The 21,566-nt window shown below is 42.6% G+C and overlaps 2 protein-coding genes and 1 long non-coding RNA gene across 4 annotated transcripts in view; 1 reads left to right on the forward strand and 2 right to left on the reverse strand.

The window, feature by feature from the left end:
- Positions 1-828: 828 nt before the first annotated feature.
- Positions 829-3,322, reverse strand: foxa2 (forkhead box A2). Its single transcript, XM_076979217.1, has 2 exons — positions 2,951-3,322; positions 829-2,322 (listed from the first exon to the last, which is right to left on the reverse strand). Exons 1-2 carry the CDS (start codon positions 3,014-3,016, stop codon positions 1,159-1,161), a joined length of 1,230 nt encoding a protein of 409 aa, XP_076835332.1. The 5' UTR covers positions 3,017-3,322; the 3' UTR covers positions 829-1,158.
- On the forward strand, positions 1,289-21,442 carry LOC143481259 (uncharacterized). Its single transcript, XR_013121988.1, has 3 exons — positions 1,289-1,677; positions 4,082-4,150; positions 20,614-21,442. It is a non-coding gene; the product is annotated as an uncharacterized LOC143481259 (long non-coding RNA).
- The window catches only part of prkd3 (protein kinase D3), a 30,587-nt gene continuing 24,472 nt past the window's right edge, over positions 15,452-21,566 (reverse strand). For both annotated transcript variants that reach the window (XM_076979213.1, XM_076979214.1), the window contains 8 exons: positions 20,680-20,732; positions 20,355-20,427; positions 20,082-20,188; positions 19,824-19,985; positions 19,203-19,301; positions 18,833-19,100; positions 17,373-17,458; positions 15,452-17,280 (listed from right to left, as the gene is read on the reverse strand). In XM_076979213.1, coding sequence (XP_076835328.1) covers positions 17,107-17,280; positions 17,373-17,458; positions 18,833-19,100; positions 19,203-19,301; positions 19,824-19,985; positions 20,082-20,188; positions 20,355-20,427; positions 20,680-20,732 — 1,022 coding nt within the window. In that variant the 3' untranslated portion in view covers positions 15,452-17,106. The remainder of the gene's footprint in view (positions 17,281-17,372; positions 17,459-18,832; positions 19,101-19,202; positions 19,302-19,823; positions 19,986-20,081; positions 20,189-20,354; positions 20,428-20,679; positions 20,733-21,566) is intronic.

The raw sequence follows: 21,566 nt of genomic DNA on the forward strand, positions 1-21,566 counted from the left end.
GCTTTCAAAAACCTTTTCAGGGAAGATGGTGACATGGCAAACTTGTATATTTAAAGTTTTGATACACAGGCTACAGCTGTACCTACCTGATTCGACTGATCAACTTTTTTTTATTAATGATCAAACTATAATTTACTGAATATATGATTCATTATTGTTGTGGTGGTGGTTATTAAATCTGTTTTATTTGCGCCTGTTGCTGATGACGATGGTGATAAACATTATCTCTTGATGTTTTCATAATCATACGGCATTTGTTGGGATCGTTTTTATTTGTCTATATTGGATATACAGTGAACGATCGTTATAACGTAATTCTGAAGATATGTGTTATATGAAGCACAACAAGTGCGTTTCAATTTAAATTCCATTTACCTTGCTGAGTTTTTAATCAAAACAGCCATATTGAATCCTTATCTAATTTCATGAATAGGCGTAGGCGCAGTGAAAGCTGTTGAAACTGCGTGGGCCTGTTTATTTGGGAAGTGGCTAATTGGTTCTGAGGTGGAAAAAAACGAGAGAGGTTTGCACCGCCTTATTCACCGTCTACGTGTTTGGATTGAAAAGGGAAAATACCGCTCTTTAGTTTGTGTATACACTGTATGTTTATATAACTTTTTATAGTTTCTCACTATGTTTGTAGCTTTGGCCAGATTATATATGTTTAAATCGTATAGTGAAAAGACCAGAATACACTCAAATTGCAATGATAGATATTCATAAATCATAGATGAATCATTTGTTGGGTTGTTTTGGAGGATAATGCACAAGGCTACCACTTAAACCAAGTGAAGAAATGAACGAGACCCAAATTCACAGTGGTCAGTAAAAATTCAGATAACACTTTAATATAGATTCTGTTCTTGTCATCAGCTACAAGAATACACATTTACAGGCCATAAATAATGATTTCACAAATGACTGAAGAACTGTCCTCCCTCTCATTCGGTAAAGATTCCCCGTACTCCGCGTTATTTGGTCCATTTCAAAGTCGCTTGCAGAGCTGTTCACATTCGTTTCTTCACAACATTTGTCTTTACAAAATAATTACTAATAAACTTGAACACTAAATTAACGAGAAACGTCAAAAATCCAGAATACATATGCACAGACTGTAATTTTACAAATGTACAAACACGTGAAAAGGTCCATCAGACTTCAGGACGAGTTCATGATTGGCCTCGAGTACACACCTTGATAATATGATGTGTCCGCTGCCAATGGCGACGAATCAAAGCCCGCTTTGCCCGCCATTGACCCCATGGATAGTGCGCCGGCCATCGGAGAACCGTAACCGTAATGCATTACTTGTTCATAAGTCTTTAGGTCCATTTTGTGATGCTGCTGTTCCGACGACATGAGATTGTTGATGGAGAACGGATGGTTAAACGAGTAATGGTGTTCTGCCTTCAGATGCGCCTCGTGCGCCAGGACGGAGTGGTGCTGCGCCATGAGATGTTGCTGGGACGCTGGCGAGGCTGCGTGCTCGGGGCTCAGACCCTGATGCGACTTCAAGTCGGACAGTGACCTTTTGTGGTCGTTGGTGGACGCGTTGGAATGCGGGGATTCGTTGCCATTGCAGCTCTCGGAGCTGCTGTTCGATCCACCCTCGGATGACTTCCGTCCGGACTCCTTGCTTAGCTGTTTCTCGCATTTGAAGCGCTTCTGTCTCCTCAGGTAGCAACCGTTTTCAAACATGTTGCCCGAGTCGGGATGGAGGGTCCAGAACGAGCCTTTTCCGGGCTTGTCTGGAGAGCGAGGCACTTTTACGAAGCAGTCATTAAAGGACAGCGAGTGGCGAATTGAGTTCTGCCAGCGTTGCTGGTTCTGACGGTAAAAGGGGAAAAGGTCCATTATCCACTGATATATTTCGCTTAGTGTTAGCATCTTGTTTGGTGACTGCTGAATGGCCATTGTAATCAGAGAAATGTAGGAGTAAGGTGGCTTTGCGTGCGTGTAGCTCCTTCGATACGTCTTGGGGTCCCTAGATCTGTTTATGTTGGACTGACCATACATCGGGCTCATAGCGTTCATGTTGGTGTAGGAGGTCAAGGCGTTCATTGAAGGCGGCTGCGCCGTCATAGGACTCATGCTCGGGCTGAGGGCTGCGCTCATGCCCGTCATCCCCGCGCCCATCCCGGCCATCGCCCCAGCACCCGGGGACATGCCAGTCATGGAGGGGCTCATCCCCGTATTGACATAGGACATGTTCATGGTGTTAGCCGTCATGTTTGCCGTTGTGCTCATTCCAGACATGGTCATGTATGTGTTCATGGAGTTCATTCCCAGTCCAGTATTCATGTTGCCAACTGAGGTATAACACTAGAAAAATAGAGAAAATAGTTACTTTTTGTGACAAATTAAGACATACAAAAGAGCTGTCGGAAGAGACATGGGATCTCAAATGCGACATTACATTCGATATGTCGTAAATTTGGGGAAAAAATTAAAACATGTATTATTTGCTTTGATATGTAAATGAGTAAACTACTTTTCCATTGTTTAGAGCGGTCATCTAGAAAGAGAATAAGAGTCTTATTTAGGGAAATCATACAAACAAAACTTGGAAAAATTGGTACATTTGCCTGTAAGTCTAATCCAAATCACTTCATCTAGGATACTAGACAAGAAACAGAAACTCAACTGACTGTTTAATCACAATAAAGCAAACCTCCCTCTTTTCGCTTTTTGCTGAAAATAATGAGTGTAATTGCGGTATATAGTCATGTATACATGGAAGTCCACAATAGGAAGGAAGTTAGTGTTACATGTCAAGCACAACTTTGTTAGGAGAGCGCGAGGCGTCGAGATGGGGGAGGATTTGGAGCGCCTCAAGTCAATATTTGATCTCAAAGTTAATATTATCTCTGGGCTAATATTGAGTTGTATAAAACGGAATCGGCTTTTGACGAGAAAAAAATATATATATATACGTATTTAGGGGACCCACCTCAGGCTCGCCGTAGTAGCTCCAGTCTGCGTGTTCGTGTCCTTCCATTTTGACAGCACCGAGCATCCTGGAGGATTCCTCTTATTTTTCAAATCGTTTTCCCACACAAGAGCGTCCTCTGGCAGGCGGCGACGCCGGTGGTTGTTTGCAACCACAGGATACTCGTGTCGTAGTTGTGCTCTCCTGTCGAGAGCTGGCGCATGTGTGTGTGTGAGCCAGCCGTGCCCACGGACGCTGAGAGGCGTCTGCTGATGACTGGAGTTCAAATGACGCCTGCTCCTGCCTGTTAACGCTATGATATAGCTCTGTGCGCCGGGCGAGCCTCCAATCCCTTCTTCACTTGGCCCTATTTGAATAATCTGCTCACACCTAGGCGTGAGACTTCTCGATTTGCCCCCCTATTGTACACCTGCACTGCTTGAAAAGAGCAGCCTTCATTTGAAAGGATTCATTATAACCTAATCTTATTGTATTCCAGCAGGATAAAGGGGCGAGGAATTGTAAAGGGGGGTTTTATCATGCACAGCCTTTTTAGATAAATTTTGACGACGCACGTAACTAAATTAAGTATTCCTTTGACAATTTATTAAACTTTCATGGTTGACCATTATTTACTTTAATACATTAAGAATACATTGATATGCTCTTAGTCATTCGTTTTTATGATTAAATACAGCGTTTTCCTTGACATTCCATTCAATTACATTTCCTGTGTTTAAGTTATTTAGCTCAAGAAATGTAGCCTATGCCACGATTTATAGGTAGTATAGATAGTGTTTATAGAAAGTTTGAAAAAAAATCCACCTTAAAATCAGATTCCGGGCGAATAATCTACTTGCTTTTATATTGACTAAGCCAAATTAATTCAAATTGGCATAACTGGCTAAAATATAGGCGGCGTGAAAGAAATAGCCGTGATCTGTACGATATTTCCTGTTGCTTTTTGGTTTGTTTATATGTGTGCTAATGTATGTAACTAGTAGCAGGTCATAGTTTGCTAATGTAAGAGCTCGCTCTTAGCACACGGGTCATCAGTGTTGATTCTGTAGAGCTCAGTGGTGAGATTTGATTGCCTTCACTAAACAAAGTAACCTAACATTTATCCAATGTGTTTGACTATCCACGAAATAGGCGAATCGCGGAGGCGAATGCTGATACGGTTTGGTACGCAGGAGAAAGTCTGAGGATCCTGGAGATCAGGTAATTTAATTTTTCATAGCCTATACTTAAACTTAAGTCAAACAAAAATATTGAGAAAGAAAAAAAAATACGTCAGGTTTGACCACCGGTAAGGCTGAATTGATGACCAAAGGTACACGGCAGAACATGTTATTTTATTTGTTTCTTTTGGAATAACATGTTCACATTTAAAAACTGATCTTAATATGTAGGCCCGTCTTGCACGGCTTGTATTTTGTAAAGAGATGCCTTTGTGTTTGAGGGCGCCCCCTTTTGGAATCACAATATTCTTACCTGTTCATTATATCATTACTTAAAATGTGCATTTGCTACTTTGCATGTTTGCCGCAGCGGTGTGTAGAAGTTTATCTGTGTGTTTCATGTCTTTCCAGATGGTGTAGGTTCAATGGTAAGGTTTTTAAAAGGATGTTTATTCCCTCGTTTATACATAACTCAACCACGAGGCATTAACATTAATGCCTAGGTGTTTGGCACGTGCCTGTCCAGCAGTGTTATCGTTTAGTATCTGTTTGATTACGTATTTGCGCAGCGCAGGCACACAAATGTCAATATAATCTCTGGAGTTTATTTGGACCTGTGTGTAATGTGTAAACGGCGTTAAGGTAACGAGCTCTCAGACGGCGCAAAAACGCAGCGTGACAGAGCGCGCAAGGTCTGTCAGTTTGACAGAAATGCTTGACATTTTCTGTAACATTTTTACAACAACAAGTCCAGTCTATATTATTATTATTATTATTATTATTATTATTATTATTATTATTATTATTATTATTATTATTATTATTATATCAATCCTTTTCTGCTTTTTCGTTTGCTATTCCTCCTGATAACCATAACGCAATTTAAACGTCGTTATAAGTGTTTACACGGGTATATACTAATATCACGTTTATACCTGTCGACGTTATGCTCCCTTGAAAGATTTCCTTGAAATACACGCAGCCAGAAAGTCTGATCACGGTGCCAAACCGTCCACGTGCGAGTTCTCATGGCGTTATTTGTTCGTCTACCTTTGACCGCTCTACAATCGATTAAACGGAATTCGGTTTTCAGTTTCAAGAATACTGCTCAGATGCGCATGAACCGTCATTTACACGATTGCATACTTAATACATAATAAATTAATACATGCACTTCAATGACTAAAATCTTTTTGCTCATGAGGTCAATATGACAAAATGTGAAAGGGCCTTTTGATGCAAAATTTAACATGAGTTTAATTTATACTAAAATTGTATTTGACGAATGATTTTTTTATGCACAATGAAATCTTTATCAATGTATATAATATATGTTTTAATTGTGCATTTTAACAACTTAAAAATACTTATTATATTTATATAATATATTAAAATATATTAAAAATTCCCAATATTCTTTCTTAATTGCAATGAGAAGATCTCTTTAACACTGGCACAGGATCATTATTTTAAAGGTCATGATGGAATTGGTCAACTTACATAGACTGTTAAGTATTCCTAAGGGACTATGGTAGAGAACCACCACATACCGATACATACAACATTAACCTTTACCGCAGTTATTTGTGTATTATCATTAATGTAATTTAAACCTTTTTTAGATTTGTATTTCATGCATGTGTCTGAATGTTCTGAGAGTTAAGAGTCTTCTCTTTAAAGTAGCATGGCTACTGTTACACATGGTCACTGTGCCGTGCTGGGCAGGTGTGCAGCATCAAGGACTTTGGGATATTTTGTCTCAAGTTAATCATTCATGTGTGAGTACAGATTGTGAACATACTTAGTAGCGAAGGTCACTTTTTTTTGTATTTGGTCAAAATGAAAAAGAGCAAACAGAAGGTGCTGGAGTATGGGTTTAAACTTTGGGTCTAATTTCCTCCGAACCGGAGGTAGAATTTGGCAGGTTCTTCAATCCATCCAGCCCAGATCTTTCAATTATTATGTAGCAAAAGACTATTGGAACTTTCATTGCAAAATTCTCATATTTATTGCAAAATTCTCACATTTATTTCTGTTCATATTTAGGCAGATTTTTTTGTCCTTGTGCTTATACAATAACCACTGGGCCATCCATCATGTATCTGAATGCTTTCTGTGTGTTGCAATGTGCCAGCACTGTGGGTGGCACCTAGGTGATCCTGCTCAAACTCATACATTAGGCCCTGTATTCTAAGCAAATATTGCCTCGGGATCTCTAAACACTGACCTGCATTCTCCCCATTGTAGACAGGAATTCATGTTGAAGATCGCAGAAGGGTCAAGCTATTTTTAAGCTTCTGAAGCATTTTGCACATCCTCTCATGGGAGGTCTAGAAGAAGTATTCTTTGTTGAACTCGCATTTCTGAGTTCAACTGTATTATAAGTCATAATGAGATACAGACAGGTTCAGGTTCAGTCTCCTGTGGTTCAGGACCAGCCCAGGAAATCTCAGTGCTCAGATTATATAAGCATCGCAGTTTTGGGTTATTTTTTTAGAGGCTGGGGTGGAACGCCATTGGGAGGTTCAATGATGCGTTGTAACAGATTTTTGTTAGTCTTGACTGCAAATTGTATGACCCATGAACCCATGAATATCAACCAATAGGATGAGAAGCACTTTAGCATGTCACCGCTCTCATTTGGGAAACTTTTGGCATGAAAATTCCCGCTTCCCTAACCGATGCCATCCGACACCTGTGATGCAGCTGATTATCCAGCCCACATTCACTGCACTTCTGGCCGAGTCGTTAAACTGCCCAGAATTATTGGGGTGAACTTTTAAGACTTTAGGTTGCCATTGCAAGCTAGGTGGGAGGTTCAATTTGACACCCCCCCCCAACCACCACCACCACCACCACCCCCGCTATTTGCAGGAATGTGTTACTTAGAGTCCTCACGTTCAAAGCAAGCTTTTCTAAACACACAAAAACATCAAGCTTTTGATGCCCAGTGTAAGGTTGCATTTCTCAGTGCTTTTAATTCTTGGGTTCCCTGATATAGTAAATAAGGGCCAACAGGTTAAGAATGTGATTCGTCAAAATAAAATTAATAACTGGACCATCCTTTTTCTTCCCCTGGAGAGTAATAGAGTAGTGTTTGCCGTGTCGGCCCTGTGGTGACTGTAAACATTCCGGAGCGGGGCATGAGTTGGGCCGACCATTATCTCCCACAGCTGTGACAACGGCTGTTGGCCGCAGGTTTGTGGCCGGCCAAAGCGTGTTTACCTGGAAATGAATCTCAAAAGTAGTTTGACGGGGAATGCACACACCCCTCGCCGGAGCGAGGGGTGGAGCAGAAAGAAAACCTAGGGTGGCCATTGAGGTGTCATTCACAGCCAGAGGGGTGGTACGTAAGACATTGCACAGGGGCCCGTTGGCTTTGGGTGCAAACACTCCCGTAAATGGGCTAAGGATTTCCTCAAATACGCACCTTTTTGATATTGAGCAGTATTCACTGGGGAATGCCCTGCGCTGGGCTTCCATGTGGTCTGTATCCAGGGGCGGCCGCAATACGCTCCTCTTGTCATGCTAAAGCGACGGCGGCATAGTCATGCGTACCTCCAACAAGGTGCCAATCCACATCCGGTCAACACGGCAAAGGTGGAAAATCAAACAGCTCTTAATTTGAGCATGAATGGCCCAAATGGATGGAAGTTTTAAACAAGCACCGAAAGCCAAAGAAGAGAACACAACTAAGCCCCTGGGTGAAGTCTTGAGATGCTTGATCTTTTAATTGAAAAGATTAATGCATTATAATGCTTCGCCATGCTTGACAAACTATTAGTGGATAGGCACAAAATGGTTTGGATTACATCTGTTATTTTAATCTGTCCATTTTAATGTACACCACAGCAAAAGTGTAATATCATATAACCCTCCATTGTTATTCATCAGTGAGGGAAAGGCAAAGTCAACACGCGTTTTAATTACAAAACCGAAAGCAATTAAATGTGAGGGCAAACGTCAGTATGCTAATTAAACTGCACGCTCCCGTGGGAAGAGGAGTTCTTAAATATTACTACCATCAATCCTCCCTCCTGAAGCAGGAGCCGTCGTCGTTCACACTCCGACGACACATTTTCACTCCTCAGCTGACACCTCGAGAGTAAACGTGGCTTCAGTTGAAATTAATTCATTAGGGAAAGTCATTCATTAGGGGTGGTGACGGGAATTAAATCCGAAGTTAACAGAAGAGTACGGCTACTTCTGCCTCTACCTCCACGAGGCACAGACCAAATTACGGAAAAAGGCAATGCTTGTATTATGAATTAAATTGGAGATGAAGACATTTTGTGTTTCTGGGTTAATAAGTGCAAGTGTCCTGTTCACACGGTCCATCCATCCACACCATCACTGTCATTATTCTGGTCCACCATGTATATTTCAAGACCATTGGCCATTTGATTGCAGAATAATCAGGCAATAGCATATCCACTGGAAAAACAAGCCAGTGGCTAGAACTATTTGCCATCCCGTGCCAATGAGCAGGTGTAGTTACCACAAAAAACCTTGGATTTCTCCTTTGTACATTTATACAAAAAGTTTATTATGTGTGAAGTAGACATAACTATGCAATTTGAATTACTCTTCTTGATCATTCATATGAAACTTTTCTACTATAATGTAGAAATAATGAAGACCCCAAATCATGTCCTGCAGATTGCAATGCTAGCTACACATTAGTTACATCTGGTGTGTTACATCTACAGCTGCATGTGTTAGCTGTAATGTATGTGGTCTGCAGATGATGCTGACATCCATGGGTAAAGGAAAACCTTAGTTACATTTTGAAGTTACATTTCGAAAACTCACCACATTGCAATGAATTTATTGATAATAAAAAATAACTATTTTATCGGAATAATTCCCACGCTTCCCTCGTTACCATAGTTCATACGAGAGGCCGCACAGCTAACCTTTGCATTCTGCCCGTTTTCCCGTGGGGCCCTTTCTGCTCTGTCATGGTTCTCTTTACCATTATGGATCTTTATGTTTAAGCTCTAAAATATGCTTTTAAAGTTCAGAATTTCAACTTGTCTGTTTCTATAAACGTAGAAGTCAGCTAACTGGTTTTGAAAGATGTCAAATGATCCGTGGCCACATTAAACATTAGATGCAGCAGTAACAGCACATGTATATAATGATTGGGGTTCATGTCAAAAAGTCATGGCAACACCACAAACACTAGCAGAAGCATTTTACCTGGGAAAAAGAACTGTAGCTGACAGAGCATTTAAGGTAGGACAGTTAGACAAACACGACTGGTACAAAGCTCCAAAAAATAACATCTTACTGAGTACTTGAAAATACTGGGTATTCATTTCATGCTCAACAAGTATTGCTCATCAAACACTTTACAAAGCTATTTTGTCCCGAACCCCAACCCAAACATCAGCCCTGTCCTTATAACCCCAACCCAAACATCAGCCCTGTCCTTGTCTCCTTCATAAGACGATTTTTTAAACACATCCACAGCAGTGAATGGCTGGATCTCTGAAGTGATAAATCATTAGAGTTTGTTGAAACACCATGGTGACCATGTCTAATGTGCCTTTCTTGAAGAATGGTCCTGTATACTATTCAGATGCTTGCATACCCATTGCATAGCTCATTGCTATTTATTCCCATATGATTTCCTAACATCTCCTGAACAGTTGCGTCTGAGACTGGATCCTAAAAAATAAAAACCCCACATTATATACATTATCTATATAATATTGCTAAGAACAAATGTTTCTGTCTTTTTTAACTGAGCCAGATATTCAGAAGCCCTTGAGAACCTCGGTTCTACAGTAGTCCAAAGTTCCCATTTCCCATTGTTTCTGCGTCTGCTCCTTGGACGCTTTATCTGCATCCCAGTCCTGATGGGGCACTGGTGAGATTGGGATTACTGCGGCACCCGTAGCGGCTGCTGCCCTGAGCCCACATCAGCCAGACTCGCAAGCCGCCCATCTGCCGTTCGCTTCCACCTCGATGAGCTCCTCAAAAATCCCACTTCCTGGCACGGTCTGATTCGATTTTACTTAGCCAGCGTGTTTACTGGATCACTGTTGCGCCGGTTTAGAGTTGTAGTTTTTTTGTTGTCCGTGTGAGCAATCGTTTAAAAAAAAAAAAAAGGTTCCTTTTTATTATTTTAGTTCTGAGACTGAAGCCAGATCTGTAGACGTCTGATTGTTTTCCCCTTCCACACTCACCTAAGCTTCCATCCATATGGAGATGTCTAATTTGTTAAGTTTACTGAAAAGCAGAGAGAGGGGGGGGGTCATCTTTGTGTTCCCCTAGCTTGTGACTCCCAGAGCTCTTACAGAGCTCTCTCAGAGCTCCCACAGCCGGTCAGTGTGTCTCATCAGGGCCCAGCCTGTGTTTGCTTACCCGTGAAAACCCTTGGCAGGGGAGCCCATGAATCCAGACTGAGTTTTACAAGCTCCGACGGCTAACAGGCTAGCCCGCTAACAAGCAGGGCTCCAGTGACGCAGCCACTCGGCAGATTAGCACTTCATCAGCCTCCTGCGGCTAAGGACAAATACGGCCTTCCCACCCATAAAACACAATGGCACGGCTGGCCATAAACAGCTGCCCAGCAGGGGGGGCCGCTCCCCAGTCACCATGCTTCCTGCCCCTTCCCACTCCTCTTAGCTCCACAGCTGCTTGAGCAAGGCGGGTGCTCTCTCCTGCCCCGGGCCTCAATTGCTGAGTCGTGTGTGTTTCAGGTGAGCAAATATTGCCACTTGTTTGAGAGTTCAGTGCCTATCTCTCCCCCTCCCCTTTCTGAAGTTGCGTATTGCAGCCACTCGCAGGAAGTGGGGGTGACACTGCGGGACCGCTTCTCCGCCCAGCTGGGGCCCCGTAAGCGGGCCAGCGACGGCGGGTCCAGAGCGACTGGCCCCTTTGTTCTGCACATCAGGATTCACTTCCTCCACACCTCCCCTCTCCCCCGCAGAAAAGATCAACCTTTCACAGAAATCATAATTGAACCTCTAAATGAATCCATCAAAAGTTTTAATTCAGTTTAATCGTGACACTAGTGAAACACCAAGGAACTGTCAGGCACTTGACGTTTTTAGAGCACTGTTGGCCACCATACAGATTAACAGGGGTGTCAACAGCTCATCAGGCCCTTAAACTCTCACCTGAGCCTTAATGTGGAGAAAACAATTGAAGAGCAAATTGACCATGTGTTCCAGATGATTGCACGTTAGATAAATGAAGGATCCAAACAGTGTTTGAATGTGTAGGGCCTAAGCAACACTAGTATAGCTCCAGAGCGTACTGAGAGAATCATCACCAAAGCTGTGACTGACTAATTGAATGACTGTGCACCTGCTTTTCACCACTGCCTCCATCATTGGTCTTTATCCTCTTGAAATAAAAGTCTAGCTGAATAAGAAAATAAGAGTCTAGCTGAAGGAACCAGGAAGGCATTGGCAAGAAAATCATTGCATTTTTATTCTCGTATGGAAAGAAACATCAGTATTTAAAATTATAATGAAATTAAGATTAAAAAAAAATCTAAAGTATCAAAAACAACACCACAACTTTCGGTTTGCATCCCTACCAGGCAGTGTGTGCAGCTGGAGGGCACACCTGCCTGTGGGGCCCATCAAAGGTCCTGCTTGGCTGCTCTAGTGGGAATCCTCCATGAAATAGATCCTGCGCTACTGCAAACATCCTCGCCCACCGCCCGTCACTCTGCTCCCGCAGCTCATTTGCTCTTAGTCCGCTCGCTTGTTTGTTGGTTTGTTTGCCTGTTCGGAGGAGACTGACTCGGCTACGTCACACAGACCACCCCAACGCTGGCTCCAGACTGCAACATGATCTGTGTTTCACGGCTAGTCCAGACAACCACACGACACCTGATTCTGCGTGTACATTCCAGTATTGCCAAAAAAGAAAATTATGTTGATTTATAGGTCATTCTGATATAAAAAAAAAAAAAAAAATATGTAGCAATGACTAAATTAAATTAAACTACAGCAATTTAAAGTGTGTTTTTGCAAGTATTGAGTGTTTTAGTTTATTGTTATGTACTTGACAATGATCCATTTGAAGCCTGGTATAAACTTTGTGAGCAGAATGACACCTAGTGGTGCAAAAAGGAATTGAACTGGACTCACCAGAGACTTTATCTAGTAGATGAAATTCCCACTGTACTGAAACATTCATAATAGCAATTGAATTTTCAATTTTTCCTTTTGATATGTTCCAATGCAACATAGATGACATTACATGTAAACATAATACAATAATAATCAATTGCTACTGTAATGAATATAGTAGAATCTTCGTCGTTGTAGTAGTAATCATTTCGTTATTTGTATATTTATTATTACTTCCACAAAGTGAATGAACTGTGACAAGTTGAATAATAATAAAAGTGATTATAACAAACTGTGAATAACAAACTGTGATTATAGCAATCACATCATCTAATAAGTGTAAAGTTATGACGTACATTATCAAATATTTGCCCTTACACTTATTTATACCCACGTTTGACTGGGAATCCGGGTACGACTGAACTGGCCGTATCACTTGGAAAATGGCATGGCTCACAAAGAAGCAGGCCTGTGTCATTTTCCACTCTGCCGAAGTGCTGCTCACGACGCGCCAACATCTGGACTTCATCGGGAATATTTACACAACACGGGCATTACGAACTTTTCTCATCTCAGCATTTCTCCGACGTCTAACGGACGGCCAAGTCTTCCATCACGGTGGAGGCCCGGACCACAGTTCTGAGTTCAGGGAGGACCACGGTTCTACGTCCTGTCTTGGCACCACCAGCTGGGCCCCCACCCCCCTTGTCCACCCCTCCCACTTTCCTGTGGGATCTGCACGACGCTTCCTGAACCATTTACATATCCAGGGCTCACGTTTGCTCTTCGGCAGGTCAGGAGAACACGGAACAAATCCTTCAGCTTGTCGTCGCCTTATTGCGCTATCCATGGAAGAATGAGTTTGTGCACTTCCTGTGAATCTCCAGTAAGGTATACATTCAGGAATATACCTACGTAGTCCTGTAAGATGAATTGGTGATGACTGTGATTATGCAAAAGATTAAATGGGATGTTTGAAGGTTTTTTTTAATTATTATTATTATTAGCCCTTGATGTTTGACATGTTCATCACTCAGCTGACTGATCCGGGAACAGTCCAGCCACATCCTGCCCCTTATCTAAATGGCACTATGACGATAAATAAAAACTTCTCCTCACTTCACAAGCTTTGGTAATGGAATGGGGTGAGAGCCAATTTGTCTGTCGGGTTTTCCTCTGTCTGGAAGATGAGCACTTATCAGAGAACCATGTGCCATGACTGGCATCTTTAAGCAATTTGAAGAGGGAGCAGATAAAGCAGCTCATTTCAAGTCTACCCCAGCCCATGGGACGGAGCGGAGACCCCCTCCCCGAGCCTCCTACACCCTCCCCTCCTGCTGGTGGGTGGAGACACTGCCCTTCCAGTCCAGAGTGCCTCGGAGCTATAGGTGAGTGTCTTTGGACACAAGCCATGAAAAGCTATTAGCTAGCTACACATTATACCGAATGTCAAGTAATGTTTTGTCTGCGGTGCCATTATGAGATTACGTAGCATAACTAGTTCCCGCACCTTCAAAATGATGATTTATGAGTCTCTCTGAGTTATTACAGTATTGATTACAGTTCGTTTCCTAAAAATAATATTTTAGGAAAGTTATATTCAGGAAGGGGAAAAACCTTGACATGTGTATGTATATCCATGCGCAGTGGTGGACGCTGCTGTAAGAGTGCCCTCATCACTGCAGTGTTATGGGGGGAGCCTGCCTGCCTTGATGGCCAGTGGTTACTCAATTGCATCCAGCTGCTGCACATTACATGTGACATGTGGTGCCACCAGAGCAGCGGGAATCACACACACATACACACATACACACACACACACATACACACACACACACACACACATACCAGCATTGCACATGAAGAGAAATCTCCCTCAAGCACACAAGCCTGGGGTGTCAACACGTGGCCCCGTAAGAGTTAACAGCAAGCATTTAATTTCAGTGCCTTTTTGAATTCTTTTAAAGCCACAGCCCAAGCAAAAAAAGACTTTGCTGTATAACTACAGGTGGTGGACATGATGGAAATAGCAAGGAATAGACTTTCACTGAGCTAATTTCCAGCGCTCTTAGAAAGCCATTGAACCCCCTCCCGGTTTTGAATGCATTGCTCTTATTGAGCATTTCAGTGGTGAACACTGCAGCCACGTGGAGCTCTGCAACAGAAGCACATTGAAAAGACGCCTGGTGAGTGTTTTCTATGTTGAGCTGGATGTGCTGTGACAGAAATGTCACATTTCACCCGAGAAGTACGGGTCATGTGTATGTGGCACGACGAGGAGAATTAGTTTCATACTCTGTGGTAAGGAGAAGAGACGCCATGTGCTTTTGAGAAGCTCTTTGAGGGCGGAGTCGATTGCCTTCACACTCGGCACTCAGACCACGCCAGTACAGCTCACTGATGGTTATATCTGTTGATTGTGGAAGAAATGGAAAGCTGGATTGCATCCTGGAGTTATGATGGTCCATGTCTCATGGTCCATGAGGCCATGGTGATACTGCTATATGGGAACATCATGAGGGAACAATGATTGCACCATAGGGTGCACCTGGCCTCATATTCCTTGGCCGTTACGCAACCACAAAGAAATCACCGAACCTGACGGCTCATGCAAGATGGCTGCCCATGGTGTTATGGATCCACCGCCATGTTTAACAGTTGGTCATTGTGGGTTTAAGGCATCCTTTGGCATTCTCCAAATGTAAACATGTCCAGATGTAGCAAAGCGGGTGAAAGTCAGTCCATCTGACCATAGTGTTATTATTGCTAAGGGCTCCGGGGTTTATGCTCTTTACACACAAGGTTATGGGGCTTTTGTGCTCTGGTCTGTTTGTATTTTTAGTTGATGTCGTCGCTGATTCCGTTCTGCGGTCACTTCTGAGGCAGTCGTGTTCATCAACTCTTTTCGACCCGCTTCATTCCTTTGTCAGTGCTTGGAAAAATATATATTTTTTGTGATTGATGCACCAGCAGAACTCTTTAGCTGATTGAGAACTCACACACTTTATTCACTGATTTCCAGCCACTGGCTGAGCCCCTTCCCCAAAGTGCTCTATGGCAAACAAACCTTGGTGGTGTCGGCACCTTGATCCGCTCGTTTCATGTATGACCTTCAGAAACTCCACGTTTGCTTCGTCAACACATCAAAATCAGCCATGTCCTTTTTTTTTTTTTATTTTGCCCACCTATAAATTGTTCCAACATGCCTTTATGTGACTTAGCTCTGAAAAAAAGAATGACATGTATGAAGTAGACCATTTATTTGTTTTTGTACTAAAATATACAAAACACTCACACCTGCCAATCCAGCGGCAACATAAAGTAACTGTTATAAGGATCCAGGGGAATAACCACCCCTTCTTCTCCCAGACTACAGGATCAAAATGTGATGGAAAACGTTCCATCTCATGCAGTCATATCTGCTCACGATGGCTCCTTATTCTGTGCTATGGCAAACCACCGCAAGTGTGCACGCATTGACCAGCGGACTCTGTTTGATAAATTAAATAGATTGGAGAGAGAGAGATGCTACCCCTTCTTTAAAGTAAGGTCTCGGCGGGTCACCGCACGTACACAAATGCCATCCCAAAGCACACAGGGCTGTGAAGCAACATACCAGTCAGTCACTGACCCTGCTTCAAATGTCAGTCATATCTTTCTGGTCTGCGTGAAAACAGGCCCACAGTTGAAGTTGTTTCAGCATTTATAACTGGAACAAAAAGTCTTTTTTTTTTTACCGCCTCTCTTCTTTGGTAGTCCAGTTCTGGAAATAATTTTGAAAACTGCCACTATTATACATCCATGCATCCACGTTCTGTCAGTTGTGCAGTTCAAATAAAAAACTCCTACACAACATGGTTTAAAAGTAATGTGCCACTGTCTTATGCTTAAATGGCCTCAATAATTTATTTATTTTTTAATCTTAGGAAGTTGTGTTAATCTACTGTAGTGCTGTTGAAATGGTCCTCCAAAGCATGACTAATCTGGATTTTGTGTAAGGCACCACAGACATCTTCTGTGCACACAGAAGTCTGCAAAGCAGGACCAGGAAATGGCTCAGTAACATTTTGGTAACCACTCAATCTAGCGAAGTTACCACTTAATGTAGCGAAGTTACCACTTAAACTTGGTGTGTGAATATGAAAGGTTCCTGATTTCAAATGACTGGGGTTATTTGTGAATAAACATCCACTAGATGTTCCAGATCAGATCACAGCGTGGGGTTTTGATGCCTTGTGTAAGCTTCGCTGAATAGTGCCCCACGTCTCCATCTCTGCCCCTGTAAGACGGTCAATCCTTCTCTCAAGTGGACTATCAGAAAAAAGAACTGTGTATTTCCTTATAGTTATTGACTGCACGTACTTAAGTGTAAAATCTTACATTTTCAGCCAGCATATTTAAAAAAAAAAAAAAACTCTAAACGCTTCCAGTTTGATTACAAAACACGAGGCCATGTGAAAGTAGCCTTCAGATAAGTAGGGTCCTTATCCTTCTCCTTCTCTCCCACGTGTAACATCACCTAGTGCTGTTGTCCAAATTCTGATCATTCACGTAAAAAATAGTTAACACAGAGAGCACTCGATCTGCGAATAAGACGGAGACCAGCACCTTTACACGTAGGGTATTCAGTGCTAGAGAGCAGAATGCATGACGCCCAGTTAGGCTTTGTACTCTGACTAGGATTAACCTGAAATAAGAGAACCGAGAAACCCTTCATCATCACACATGGGTCTGAACTGTATCCAAGATGCCAGAACACCAGGGTAATGATTTGCAGTGCATTATCCTGCCTGGGTCCACACCTGCCCTAGCACAGTGCTGTGGTCTCAGTTTGTTAACTGAGCTAGCGCCCCCTAGTGGCAGCCCTGCCCTCCATCCCTTGTCCTGCTTGGCGGGGTGGCTAGGGGTCCTCGTCCATGTCATCCAGGTTGGGAGCCATGATGAAGTGTTTGGGGTGGACGAGCCTGTGTTCGTCGGCGTATTCGGCCCAGCGCGCATCGTCGCTCTCGTGGGTGATGTAGCGCTCGCCCCGGCGCGTCTCGAACTCCCGCAGGTCCAACCACGTCTGGTAGTCCTGGTGGAGCAGGGTCAGCACGTGCGAGTCAGCCCAGGGGGTTGGGGTGGGGGGGTGGGGGCGTCGGCATGGTGTAGGCGGAGCTGTCTCACCTGAAGCCACGGGTGACTGAGGGTCTTGTCCACGCTGTAACGCTTCCTCATCTTCACTTGGAGAAGGTTGTTGATGAGATCTGTCGCTGCAAGGTTAGAAATCGACAAAATGTCATCGGAGGCCCGATGGAGAGAATCCATTTTTAAATTTACATTTACATTCATAATTACAAAATTTATCATATGATCTCATCTACAGCAGCTTACAGAAAAGTGTTCGTCACTTTAGTCTGTGACGGGCAGGGTGAGCGAAATAAAATGGAAGCGATCACGCCAAGTCTCAGGGAAAAAGGATGGTTTAATACAGAAAGTGTGCAAACCAAAACCCGTGAACTGATCCAAATTAAGGATATAATAACCAACGGTCAACTGGTACAAAGACAAGACATATATAGACAAACAAACGACCCTCAGGTGAGACCACCTGATCAACGCAACACTTGACAGGACAGCTGCCGCTGTAGACGGGGGCGACCAGTAGGGGGCCCGCCGTACCGTGACATAGTCACTAATTACAGCACAGTAATAGAGAGAGATCTTTATCAAAATACCAAACTCAATGTCAAGATGATATCAAAATGTCATCTAATTATTCCCTAATGTCATAGGATATAAATGGTCCAAACAGACCAAATAATCACCAGAAAACGAATGATTAATAAGATCTCCCATCAAAGTTCTGATCACATTTAAGACGACCCTGATAAAGAGGTAAGACCGTGGGTGAGCAAAAGGGCGGGACTGTCTCCTGTGGTTGAGACAGAGCAGTCGTCTGGGGGGGGTTTAGTGAGTGACTCAGAAGAGCTTAAAGGTCGGAGACAGCAGACGTGGGGGTGGGCAGCCTGGTCCCTTACGCACTTAGCGTCTACTGTAGGGCTGGCGGGTTCAAGTGCAGCACCCACAACAGTATTAAAACCAGACGCTGGACCATTTGCAAATAATTATACTGAATAGATTTTTAAATGTGGCACGCGACTTGCAGTTTGTAGTAATTGTGGTTAGAACCTCTATAATATAATCTGACCATCACTGGACCCACCTCTTAATGGCTGGTGTAACAGCAACCATATTAACATATTCATTGTAGTGTATAGTGCATTCATTATTCAGCAACAAGAAATTGTATGGTAAGCCACGTTATATAGGAAAATCCCTGTCGAGACGACTAATTGTCTAGACTGTAACTACTGCCTAATATGTTTAAACAGAATGTTGGTAAAAGAGAAGCAAACATAATAAGAAACTTAGAAGATACAAATACTACCTCAAAAATCCCTACACTGGAAAAACTTCGGTCTCACTTTGTGCAGCATAAAATGTTTAAAGGAGCGAAATAAAAATGCCTCATTGTGAAGTTCTCTTGAGGTCATCGTTTTAATTGGAAGAACGTAGCATTTAGTGGTAAAACCCGAAGAAATATTTTTACTCGGCTTTGGACGAAGTACGCCATGGTCTCTTACCTTCTGAGGATATCTCCTTCCAAAGCGTCGGTGGGTACATGAAGGCAGCGTTCTGTATCTGGTCGTTAATATCCTCGTCCTCGTTAAAGGGGAAGGTGCCGCTCAGACTTACGTAGATGATGACCCCAACGGACCACATGTCCAGGGAGCGGTTGTATCCTTTACTGCGCAGAACCTCTGGGGCCAGGTAGGCTGGGGTGCCCACCACGGAACGCCTGAAAGACTTCTCCCCAATGATGCGAGCAAACCCAAAGTCACACAGTTTTACCTGCAGAGGGAAAAAAGCACTAATTATCCTCACGAGCACACAAGGTGCTTTTTGTTGTCTTTTTGTAGGTTTGTTTGCAATTAAAAAAAAATGGACTCTTGCCTGAGGAAAGGGTTCTGCAGAAGCTAGCAGCACATTCTCTGGCTTCAGATCACAGTGAACAATGTTCTTGAAATGGAGATGTCTCAAAGCCACCAGAATCTACAGACGAGAAAGAAAAGCAACATGTTGCACGTCCAACTCAAGCTAATATCTTAAGCCTTACTTTAAGTACTGTCCAAATATGTTTCCACATTTACAAGATAAATACATTTTATGATGCATGTTGAGAACACATGTTGGGGAAATCAAATTGGCTCAAATTTATCATTCATTTTCACTGAAATATATACCCATCAGACAGTGTTAGGGGCCTCCCAACCACATCAGAGCCGGCGAGCGGTGCTAATTGGAGACTGCGGATCCATAGCTAATAGATGAGCTCCCGTTGCACCCCCCCCACCCCTCCTGGAGTGGCCCCTCTGTTCTATTCAGACCACAGACCCCAACACTAGAGGCAGAGGTTTGCTCAAGCCTCCTGATGAGATCCAGACTAGTCTAAACACAGTCCCATTCATAGCACTCAGCCAGCATAAACAGGGCTGGGGGAAGACAAAGAGGTCTCAACATGGACAGACCTGGAAGGACACCGAGGGGTTAGGGGACATAGAATGATCTGCAGACCTGCGTGACCAGGAACTTGGTGATGCGCTCGGGCAGACGACTCTTCTCGCTGGACAGAATCATCTCCAGCATGTCTCCGTGGAGCTTCTCCATGACGACAAACACGCGCTCCGTAGTCTCAAACATACACTCCAAGTTGACAATGCCGGGATGATGCAGGTTCTGTCACACGGGGGGAAAAAAGGACCTCGTCACAATTACATGAGGCAAGGGTGGCAAATGATGTCAGACTGTTCCTCTGTGGGGTTGGCGTATCACCTGTAAAATGGCTACTTCATTTCTCAACTGACTCTCTTGTTTGGTAGGGAACCTCATTTTATCGATCACCTTTATCGCCACGTCCCGGCCCGTCTTTCGGTGTTTTCCTTTTGACAGATGTGAAATTTTTATTTTATATTTTAAGTTTTTTAAAATACATATTTTGACTGTAAATACTATTTGGTTTATAAACAGAAGAGGCACATGAAGTGAGAAATAAACAAAATAATTGAAAAAAAAAATCTAAAAATGGCCAATCATCTCCTCACATACCTCCATATACGATGCCAAACTGGCCTGATCCCAGCACTTCATCAGCAAAAATCTGGTAAATGGAGCTGATATCCTAAATGTGGGAAAACGTTAAGAGCAGCAAATCAAAACTGTCTGACGAGGTACTCATACTTATGATCGAGTCTGTAGTGATTTCATGTATTTGTTATATACTGTGTTCTTTGATTTTTTTAAATTTAGTTCTGTAGTTCCTTTTTATAAAGCTGTCAACTTGGTGTGTACAACTGGTCTTTTGCAGAAAACTTGGAGACAATAAGTGAAAATGCGGTGGAGAGTGCGAGAGTAACAGTAAATCCTGACTCACCACATTTTCCTGGATTTGACTATTGGACACAGAAATGCTGATGGACAGGTCTTCTGTGGAGGCACACAAAAAGAACATCAGATGAACATGCTCTTCTCCAGATCACCTTGCAGAAATTCAGTTAGTAGTCCACACAAGGCATTAATCCAACTCACAGACTTGCCATCTTACGCGATCTAGTCAAAGAGCAACAAATCATGAGAGCAATATATACAAAATTCAAACAATTGATGTACATCGTTGAAATGTTTTCAATCAATACATTTTTACATTCTAAAATGTATGCACAGATGAAGATATTCATCTGAGATTAGTGGGAACTCGTTCTATAAACATGTTCTCATGGGAAGGTGAGGCATGCAGTGAAGAACTGGCATTTGGAGGTAGTGAAATAATGTCTAATACTGAGAATCCAAGGGCCAGAGAACTGTGTTGGAACCCTGCTGAGATGGTGAGGTAGCAAAACCTTGTTTTAGGGAGAACATTTTAGATTTACAAGGAAACACTGACATGCATAAGGTAAGAAGATGAGATTTAAACTTTTACCAGCCCAGCCTACATATATATTTGTGCATCATAGCTAAAGTGTCATTTTCCACTGATGCCCAGACCTGATAGTATAACTTTGCTTAGGGGTATGAAGTCAGCAAAATATATCATATTAGTAATGTGATTAACTCGTACACAAATTTTAACACGTACACAGCTTTATACAGTTTGGAATCACTTATCATTCTATTCTTATTCACTAACATTTACAATATAACACTGGAACACAATAATATTTTAAAATATTTATTTAGTAATTTTAAATGCAAAAGTGTCCACTAAAGATATCCATGTAAAGTCTTTTGTCACCAAAGTCACTTTTTCGAAATTTTATCATC

Source organism: Brachyhypopomus gauderio, chromosome 17 (assembly GCF_052324685.1).
Source record: "Brachyhypopomus gauderio isolate BG-103 chromosome 17, BGAUD_0.2, whole genome shotgun sequence".
In the NCBI taxonomy this organism is placed as follows: Eukaryota; Metazoa; Chordata; class Actinopteri; order Gymnotiformes; family Hypopomidae; genus Brachyhypopomus; species Brachyhypopomus gauderio.

Excerpts from the sequence above, each read along its gene's own strand:
- foxa2 (XM_076979217.1), bottom strand. The coding sequence starts at position 3,016 with ATGCTCGGTGCTGTCAAAATGGAAGGACACGAACACGCAGACTGGAGC. Across the intron at positions 2,323-2,950 it reads GCTACTACGGCGAGCCTGAG|TGTTATACCTCAGTTGGCAA; the intron begins GTGGGTCCCCTA and ends CTATTTTTCTAG.